The sequence below is a fragment of the Brachycentrus maculatus genome, unplaced genomic scaffold, assembly GCF_059751285.1.
Source record: "Brachycentrus maculatus isolate JH-2025_06_01 unplaced genomic scaffold, ASM5975128v1 h1tg000363l, whole genome shotgun sequence".
Lineage (NCBI taxonomy): Eukaryota > Metazoa > Arthropoda > Insecta > Trichoptera > Brachycentridae > Brachycentrus > Brachycentrus maculatus.
In genome coordinates, this window is record NW_028281112.1 from 319,832 (window position 1) to 330,000 (window position 10,169).

The 10,169-nt window shown below is 36.6% G+C and overlaps 1 protein-coding gene across 5 annotated transcripts in view; it reads right to left on the reverse strand.

Annotated features, from left to right (window-relative positions):
- Positions 1–378: 378 nt before the first annotated feature.
- LOC148303545 (poly [ADP-ribose] polymerase tankyrase-like) overlaps positions 379–10,169 on the reverse strand; it is a 10,390-nt gene continuing 599 nt past the window's right edge. For 3 of the 5 annotated variants that reach the window (XM_088269783.1, XM_088269780.1, XM_088269782.1), the window contains exons 2-6: positions 9,061–9,177; positions 8,412–8,574; positions 6,058–6,178; positions 4,701–4,854; positions 741–1,741 (exon numbers count right to left, since the gene is read on the reverse strand). In XM_088269783.1, coding sequence (XP_088125909.1) covers positions 1,682–1,741; positions 4,701–4,854; positions 6,058–6,178; positions 8,412–8,574; positions 9,061–9,120 — 558 coding nt within the window. In that variant the 5' untranslated portion in view covers positions 9,121–9,177 and the 3' untranslated portion in view covers positions 741–1,681. Of the gene's footprint in view, positions 581–740; positions 1,742–4,700; positions 4,855–6,057; positions 6,179–8,411; positions 8,575–9,060; positions 9,178–9,387 lie in introns of those variants that run through there. The other 2 variants (XR_015838472.1, XM_088269781.1) reach the window with 2 other exon arrangements.

Consider the following 10,169-nt stretch of genomic DNA (forward strand, 5'->3'; position numbering starts at 1 on the left):
CAGTCGGGATGCCATCTCTCAGTGCGGCAAGACCATGTATGGTAGATGTTCCAATGGTGATAAAAGGAAAGGGTGCAAGGCTGAGATGAGCATTATCCATCAAACTGGATGACGTGTTGGGATGGTTTGGGTATGTGGAGCCAATGAGTGACGAAAAAAAAACTGTAAAACAAATTTATGAAGCGATTGTAGTTGGGTGGAATCTAGCATGTAAGCCAAATGTGGTAACTACTATGCTGTATAAATTTGGCCAGCGTGCCTTTGCCCTCGAGGGTGCGATGGCGCAGAACCTACCACCAGCCGTTATAAACTGTAATAGCGAGATGATTTAATGATAAATATAAGATCATACATTTTCTTTTAAAAAATAAAACATAATTTGAATAAATATATTTTTTATTAAAAGAGTATCAATGTCATGTTTAAAAAAATATAATATATAAAAAAATGTACAAAAATATTAGTTCATTTTTGTAAATGGATAATTTTAAGGTTATTGTGCCATACAGCATATGGTGCATAGGGCACTGCTGCCAAAAAAACAAAAGAAGCAGTCAGGTCTTGCTGACGCATATAATTACTAGATTTATATTATTCACTGACACTTCGTGATGGAATTGCATTTTTAATTTATTATTAGATTAAAACCAATATTTTTAGCTTTTCCACTTTTTTATTTGACCAGCGACCGGGTTTCGTCGTTACCGACATGACCAGTCTGATGATGTCGGTAACGACGAAACCCGGTCGCTGGTCAAATAAAAAAGTGGAAAAGCTAAAAATATTGGTTTTAATCTAATAATAAAGCATATAATTACATATTTAAAATTATTAGTCAATTTCTTAATTTATATAATTTAAGTATTTTTTTCCTTTTTTCAATGTACAAAAAAATTGTGGTCATATTTCTATACATCTTATAAACACGGCCGGTTTCTTTCTCAATACTTACTAAAACTAAAAACTATGTACTAAAAATTAAAAATATTTGTCCAGTTTCGAAGTGAACACCTTCTTCCTTAAAACTAATCAATACTAAACATTATCTAATAAATATAATAAAACCCTTATCCGCACCCCAATGGTGCATAGGGCACTGCTTCATATAAACGCAGTGTTATCTTGATCGTTTACACATGAAGGAAAGGTGATCGGCCCTCCGATTCAGGCACCAGTCCAGGAAAGTATTGAATAAATATTACAGTGAAAAAATCACTTATATTTATTTGACCCCCCCTGGGAATCGATCCCGGGACCTCCAGAACGGTAGGCGAGCCAACAAAGGCGAGCTAACCATTACACTACGGAGGCGAGCATTATAATTTTGTTTTGATTATAACGTTTTCTTCGAAACCGGCCATGTATTTGAATTTTGTATTCAATAGAAAGTCTGACGTCGTAACGCATAGTCCCCTCTGTATCACAGGGTGTACACAAAGTACGATTTATCAAATTTTTATAAAAATAGTATACTATTTTATCCTTGCATAATTATTCCCTTTAATTTTGAATTGCACATTTTTTTCCATGATTTTTTCCAATCGTGTATGGTGTACGTTTCCAATATTTGTCATGGCGTTTAAGGCAAATCATGTCTTCTGTATTTGATGTTTGTTTTTATAAAGGTATGGTAATATGTTTTTTTACACTCGTATTCATCAGCATTTCAGTACCCAGAGTATTACAAAATTATACAAGAACTCTTGTCAATTTTGTAGGTGATCAAATAGTCTGGCAGGGCCTAGAAAAAGAAAAAGAAAATAGTACAATGAACATCAAGAGCGTGCTTAACGTGTTTAACTAAAGGATCTTCTTCTTCTGTGCATATCATGTGCTTCTGATGTCAAGTCCTCCTGATATCAACTATCACTTGAGAGTTATTGTCCCTGTCTTGGGCAGCTCTAGGCAGCACCGGTTCTGTCCCCGTCCAATGAGCTATATTCCGGGGTCAGGAAATCTGCCTTCTGCCCACACCTCATCGACCATCTATTTGGCCTTTTATGATATATGAAAGAAAGTATTAGAATTTTAAAAATAGGAAACAAAAAAACAAGTTCGCGTTTGACTTGGGAGGGATAAATATAAATGGCACAGCACATCCAAGTGATATCTCAATGCGGCAAGACCATGTATGGTAGATGTTCCAATGGTGATATAAGGAAAGGGTGCAAGGCTGAGATGAGCACTATCCAGCAAACTAAGGAAGGCGGCTTGGGATGGTTTGGGAAGGATGAGAGTAGACTGGATGCAGTCGGGATGCCATCTCTCAGTGCGGCAAGACCATGTATGGTAGATGTTCCAATGGTGATATAAGGAAAGGGTGCAAGGCTGAGATGAGCACCATCCAGCAAACTAAGGAGGGCGGGTTGGGATGTTTTGGGAAGGATGAGAGTAGACTGGATGCAGTCGGGATGCCATCTCTCAGTGCGGCAAGACCATGTATGGTAGATGTTCCAATGGTGATATAAGGAAAGGGTGCAAGGCTGAGATGAGCACTATCCAGCAAACTAAGGAAGGCGGCTTGGGATGGTTTGGGAAGGATGAGAGTAGACTGGATGCAGTCGTATGCCATCTCTCAGTGCGGCAAGACCATGTATGGTAGATGTTCCAATGGTGATATAAGGAAAGGGTGCAAGGCTGAGATGAGCACTATCCAGCAAACTAAGGAAGGCGGCTTGGGATGGTTTGGGAAGGATGAGAGTAGACTGGATGCAGTCGGGATGCCATCTCTCAGTGCGGCAAGACCATGTATGGTAGATGTTCCAATGGTGATATAAGGAAAGGGTGCAAGGCTGAGATGAGCACTATCCAGCAAACTAAGGAAGGCTGCTTGGGATGGTTTGGGAAGGATGAGAGTAGACTGGATGCAGTCGGGATGCCATCTATCAGTGCGGCAAGACCATGTATGGTAGATGTTCCAATGGTGATATAAGGAAAGGGTGCAAGGCTGAGATGAGCACTATCCAGCAAACTAAGGAAGGCGGCTTGGGATGGTTTGGGAAGGATGAGAGTAGACTGGATGCAGTCGGGATGCCATCTCTCAGTGCGGCAAGACCATGTATGGTAGATGTTCCAATGGTGATATAAGGAAAGGGTGCAAGGCTGAGATGAGCACTATCCAGCAAACTAAGGAAGGCTGCTTGGGATGGTTTGGGAAGGATGAGAGTAGACTGGATGCAGTCGGGATGCCATCTCTCAGTGCGGCAAGACCATGTACGGTAGATGTTCCAATGGTGATATAAGGAAAGGGTGCAAGGCTGAGATGAGCACTATCCAGCAAACTAAGGAAGGCGGCTTGGGATGGTTTGGGAAGGATGAGAGTAGACTGGATGCAGTCGGGATGCCATCTCTCAGTGCGGCAAGACCATGTATGGTAGATGTTCCAATGGTGATATAAGGAAAGGGTGCAAGGCTGAGATGAGCACTATCCAGCAAACTAAGGAAGGCGGCTTGGGATGGTTTGGGAAGGATGAGAGTAGACTGGATGCAGTCGGGATGCCATCTCTCAGTGCGGCAAGACCATGTATGGTAGATGTTCCAATGGTGATATAAGGAAAGGGTGCAAGGCTGAGATGAGCACTATCCAGCAAACTAAGGAAGGCTGCTTGGGATGGTTTGGGAAGGATGAGAGTAGACTGGATGCAGTCGGGATACCATCTCTCAATGCGGCAAGACCATGTGTGGTAGATGTTCCAATGGTGATATAAGGAAAGGGTGCAAGGCTGAGATGAGCACTATCCAGCAAACTAAGGAAGGCGGGTTGGGATGGTTTGGGAAGGATGAGAGTAGACTGGATGCAGTCGGGATGCCATCTCTCAGTGCGGCAAGACCATGTATGGTAGATGTTCCAATGGTGATATAAGGAAAGGGTGCAAGGCTGAGATGGGCACTATCCAGCAAACTAAGGAAGGCGGCTTGGGATGGTTTGGGAAGGATGAGAGTAGACTGGATGCAGTCGTATGCCATCTCTCAGTGCGGCAAGACCATGTATGGTAGATGTTCCAATGGTGATATAAGGAAAGGGTGCAAGGCTGAGATGAGCACTATCCAGCAAACTAAGGAAGGCGGCTTGGGATGGTTTGGGAAGGATGAGAGTAGACTGGATGCAGTCGGGATGCCATCTCTCAGTGCGGCAAGACCATGTATGGTAGATGTTCCAATGGTGATATAAGGAAAGGGTGCAAGGCTGAGATGAGCACTATCCAGCAAACTAAGGAAGGCGGCTTGGGATGGTTTGGGAAGGATGAGAGTAGACTGGATGCAGTCGTATGCCATCTCTCAGTGCGGCAAGACCATGTATGGTAGATGTTCCAATGGTGATATAAGGAAAGGGTGCAAGGCTGAGATGAGCACTATCCAGCAAACTAAGGAAGGCGGCTTGGGATGGTTTGGGAAGGATGAGAGTAGACTGGATGCAGTCGGGATGCCATCTCTCAGTGCGGCAAGACCATGTACGGTAGATGTTCCAATGGTGATATAAGGAAAGGGTGCAAGGCTGAGATGAGCAATATCCAGCAATCTAAGGAAGGTGGCTTGAGATGGTTTGGGCAAGCGGAATGAAGGAGTGAGGAAAGAACGATAAAACAAATTTACGAGGCGATTGTAATTGGAATTATGTTTGTATTGATATTTTTTATACTTTTAATTATAATATATTTTGAAATGCAAAAGAATTAAAAAAAATAAATGAAAATGGGTACCTGTTCCCCTTTGTAAATGACATATTCTGGATATATGAGCGCCGATCCAGACTCTCCCGTGACCGAGTGATATGTGGGGGGTGCGTGTGCTATGCGTTGGGCCGTTTTAACCTTGTACGTCCGTCCAAGTGAAACTCTACAGAGAAGCATTTTCCTGAAACATATTTAAATGAAAAAAAAAACACTCCATCGAAGTTATCGATAGATCATTGACATATCACAATATTAACGAGAAATTGGTTTTAACCTTTCATTCCGCATTCACTACTTTCTCTAAGTATATATATATGTATTTATTCACATATATATATATATATATATATATATATATATATATATATATATATATATATATATATATATATATATATATATATATATATATATATATATATATATATATATATATATATATATATATATATATATATATATATATATATATATATATATATATATATATAAATTCTTCTTCTTCAAACCTTTATCTGCATCACAATGGTGCATAGGGCACTGCATCTTATAAACCCAGTGTTATCTTAACGTTAATAATCGTTAACACACGAAGGAAAGTTGATCAGCCCTCCGCCTCAGGTGCCAGTCCAGGGAAGTATTGAATAAATATTAAAGTAAAAATATCACTTTTATTTATTTAACCCCCCTTGGGAATCGAACCCGGGACTTTCAGGACGGTAGCCGAGCGTGCTAACCATTACACTACGGAGGCGGACTATATATATAAATATATACTCTACATGATTATATAATTGCCGTAATAATAATCGAGATGCGTGTAATTATATATATATATATATATATATATATATATATATATATATATATATATATATATATATATATATATATATATATATATATATATATATATATATATATATATATATATATATATATATATATATATATATATATATATATATATATATATATATAATTACACGCGTCTCGATCATTATTATGGCAATCATATAATGATACAGAGTGCATTGAAATATGTGTTAAAATATAGTTTAAAATATATATGTCAGGTATGAAATTTTTGTCAGGTTTCATACCTGTCAAATATTTCATACCTTGTCAGTGTATCTTTTCTCGTGCGCGTAGGTCATACGGGTTGACGCGGAATGGTGAAGAAAGACCGCGCGTATCACGTACGTTCGTATGTGTAGGGCGGTTAGTCAACAGAAGGGGGATATATATATATATATATATATATATATATATATATATATATATATATATATATATATATATATATATATATATATATATATATATATATATATATATATATATATATATATATATATATATATATATATATATATATACAAACCTTTCGCAATCGAAACAATTAATATTTCTGTGTGTGGGACATCCATTTCCGATTCCAAAAACGTATTGATTACTCTTTGACGAGTGTTCTGCAAAATATATGCCCGCTCCAAACATACCATCTGGAAAAATCGAGTTCAGCTTAAAATGGCGGTATATTTTTTTATGTTACTTTTTTATTTATTTTATTTGGGTTAGCAACAGCAACATATCGCTCACTCGTTTCAACGACGTCATTTATCAAAAATCTTTAATTTTCAGCTGTGCATGTTTTCGGAACGCCCAGAAAATGTACTATAACCCAGCAAAAGCGGCATATTTTTGACTTAATATTTACCCGCTACAGGGCAGAACGTGCTGTTTTCGCATTTCGAAGAAAAGGTATTGTTTAATTATTTTTTTAAATATACTAAATATTTTTCAAATGGAGAAAAAACCTTCAGGTTTTACCTAAAAATATAGTACATTTTCTGGGCATTCCGAAAACATGCACAACTGAAAATTTACGATTTTTGATTTATGACGTTCTTGAAGGAGTGAGCGATATGAAAATGTGATTTAGTAAAACCCTTATCCGCACCCCAATGGTGCATAGGGCACTGCTTCATATAAACGCAGTGTTATCTTAATCGTTTATACATGAAGGAAAGGTGATCAGCCCTCCGCTTCAGGTACCAGTCCAGGGTAATATTGAATAAATATTACAGTGAAAAAATCACTTGTATTTATTTTACCCCCCCCGGGGAATCGAATCCGGGACCTCCAGAACGGTAGCCGAGCGTGCTGACCATTACACTACGGAGGCAGACTAAGCTTAGACTATGATGTTCTCTGCGTTAATCTAACCATGACGTTTTTGTGAAAGCACTAAAAAATAAAGAATTGATATGAAGTCAAGGTCCCCTAAAAAAATGTGATTTTAACAAGGGGAAAAACTCCCAAACGCTGGTTTTATTGCGCAGCGAATACGTCCACTGCAGAGTTGTTTTACTTTATGAAGTTTATAAGACGTGCCACAAAGTATCTGCGAAAAACATTCGAGAAATTCCACACATTCGTCTGAGGGAGCGCATAGCGTTCAGTAACGATTTACTCAAGTCAAATAACAGGAGAGCAGTAGAAGGAAGGTTGACGTTGTGGCAACCCACACATCGACTATGGAAACTCAAATCGAGTGAAATAGCGAGCTCCCTACACGAGGCCCGCAACGAACGGAGGCGAGCCCGTTACACTTCGTCGCCGCTCGTCCTCAGATCGACATGTAATTCAACTGTTCTCATATTAGAATCACGCGATTATTCTTAAGTATTTTCTTGATTGTAATTTGATAGAACTGAATAAATTTATTTTTTACAAAAATGTTAATAAAATGAGTATATAACCACTCACCGAGATTTTTACGTCTACCGGTTTCGAGACGTACCCGTCTCTTCGTCAGGACAATCACTAACAATACTACCCTTCACCACCATAGCACCATTTACACACTCAAAACTACACAAAATGTCTAACACATGCGATTGTTGGTCCACCCGAAGACCAACATGCACTATAGTTTTCAATACAGACATGCGTTACGAGCCGAGGTTAAACGTATATTACAAGTTAAACGTATATATAATATACGTTTAACCTCGGCTCGTAACGCATGTCTGTATTGAAAACTATAGTGCATGTTGGTCTTCGGGTCGACCAAAAATCGCATGTGTTAGACATGTGTTTTTTTACAAAAAATCTTACGTTTTGAAATTTCACATTTTGTGTAGTTTTGAGTGTGTAAATGGTGCTATGGTGGTGAAGGGTAGTATTGTTTGCATGCTGTGTTAGTGATTGTCCTGACGAAGAGACGGGTACGTCTCGAAACCGGTAGACGTAAAAATCTCGGTGAGTGGTTATATATATATAGTTATATATATATATAAATATATATATATATATATATATATATATATATATATATATATATATATATATATATATATATATATATATATATATATATATATATATATATATATATATATATATATATATATATATATATATATATATATATATATATATATATATATATATATATATATATATATATATATATATATATATATATATATATATATATATATATATATATATATATATATATATATATATATATATTTATATATATTACTAATTTTATTAACATTTTTGTAAAAAAATAAAAAAGTAAAAATGACTAACCACAAAGTAAATGCTTTAAATATTAATAATATTGAGAATAATATGAATAAATTTGTGTTAAAAGTAATCCGCTTTCATCTTGCTTCCCTTTTGATAAATTAAAGTGGTATTCAACTAGAAACCACAACATACTCATATTGGAAAACTGTTCATTGAATCCGTTGTTGATAATGTTCTCCATTTGGTTAGATCCGTGGAAAAGTTTCTTTTGGTTGCAATAGCCCACCTCACTCACTATATCCTTCTGCATCCCTTTGTACTGGTGCCACAGATGCTCGTTGCGAACTCTCTCTATCTGAAATTACAATAGTAAAAACATTTTAAGTTTTACAACATTTTGAGTGTGTCGAAATACTTGTACACAAAATCTGGATTATCTCCACTGATTATCAGGCATATTTTTACTTAATATTTACCCGCTACAGGGCAGAAAGTGTTGTTTTTGCATTTTGAACAAAAGGTATTGTTTAATTATTTTTTTAAATATACTAAATATTTTTCAAATGGAGAAAAAACCTTCAGGTTTTACCTAAAAAGATCTGTTGCACAGTAAAAAGTTCAGTAAGTGGCTTGATATTTATTTTCAATGCATTGTTTTATATTTTTAAACTTTAAAAACGTTCTCCTGAGAAATCAAGTATTTTGATTTATGACGTTCTTGAAAGGAGTGAGCGATATGGTTCAATTTCGAATCATAGTGCTTGAATCACTAGAATTTCACTAGAGACATCTATTGGTGAGATAAAGAAGCTTTTTTATATTTAAGCCTGCTCGAACTTACTTTAATAATGTTGTAAGCATCGAAACTGGTGTTGTTATGTGTGACGATCGTTGTCTGCATAAGACTGGACACTTCTTTGAAATCCTTGTGGTGTGAGGGCAACACTTCGCAAATAGCCTGGAATCATCAATTTTCAGATGTGCATATTTTCAGAATGTCCAGAAAATGCACTATATCCCAGCAAAAGCGGCATATTTTTAACTTAATATTTACCCGCTACAGGGGAGAAAGTGTTGTTTTTGCATTTTGAACTAAAGGTATTGTTTAATTATTTTTTTAAATATACTAAATATTTTTCAAATGGAGAAAAAAACATTCAGGTTTTACCTAAAAAGATCTGTTGCATAGTAAAAAGTTGAATAAGTGGCTTGATATTTATCTGAAATACATTTGATTATATTTTTAAACTTTAAAAACGATCTCCTGAAAAATCTAGTTTTTTTGATATGTGATGTTGTTGAAAGGAGTGAGCGATATGAACACCTACAATCACAACAATGAATTGGTTTAAAATCATTTTTAGGACTCTTTTTGAAAGAGAAGAATGTAGATCTGAGTGTGAAATCTGAGGTAAATGGGGAGATTTTGGAGCAGGTAGATGATTTCGTATATTTGGGTAGTATGTTTTCTAGGGATGGAAAGATTGATAAAGACATAGAAAGGAGTGTGAATGCTGGGAACAGAGTGAATGGTGCACTAAAATAAGTTTTAGAAAATTAAAATTTATCAACGAAAGCTAAACTGACAGTACACAACGGAGTTCTGGTTCCAATCCTTATGTATGGAAGCGAAGCACGGAGTTGGCAAAAGTAGGATGAAAGCAGTCGAAATGCGATCCCTCAGACGAATGTGTGGCAAAGCGATGTTTGATAGATGTTCGAATGATGAAATAAGGAAAGAATGCAAGGCTGAGACAAGCATTATCGATAAAATTAAGAAAGCCGTGTTGAGATGGTTTGGACATGTGGAACGTGTGAGTGAGGAAAGAACGGTTAAACAAATTTATGAGGCGAATGTAGTTGGAAAAAGAAGAGAGGAAGACCGAGGAACACTTGGCATTATCAGGTATGTCAAATACTTCAAAGCGGCCGGGTCAGGAGTCGTAATAA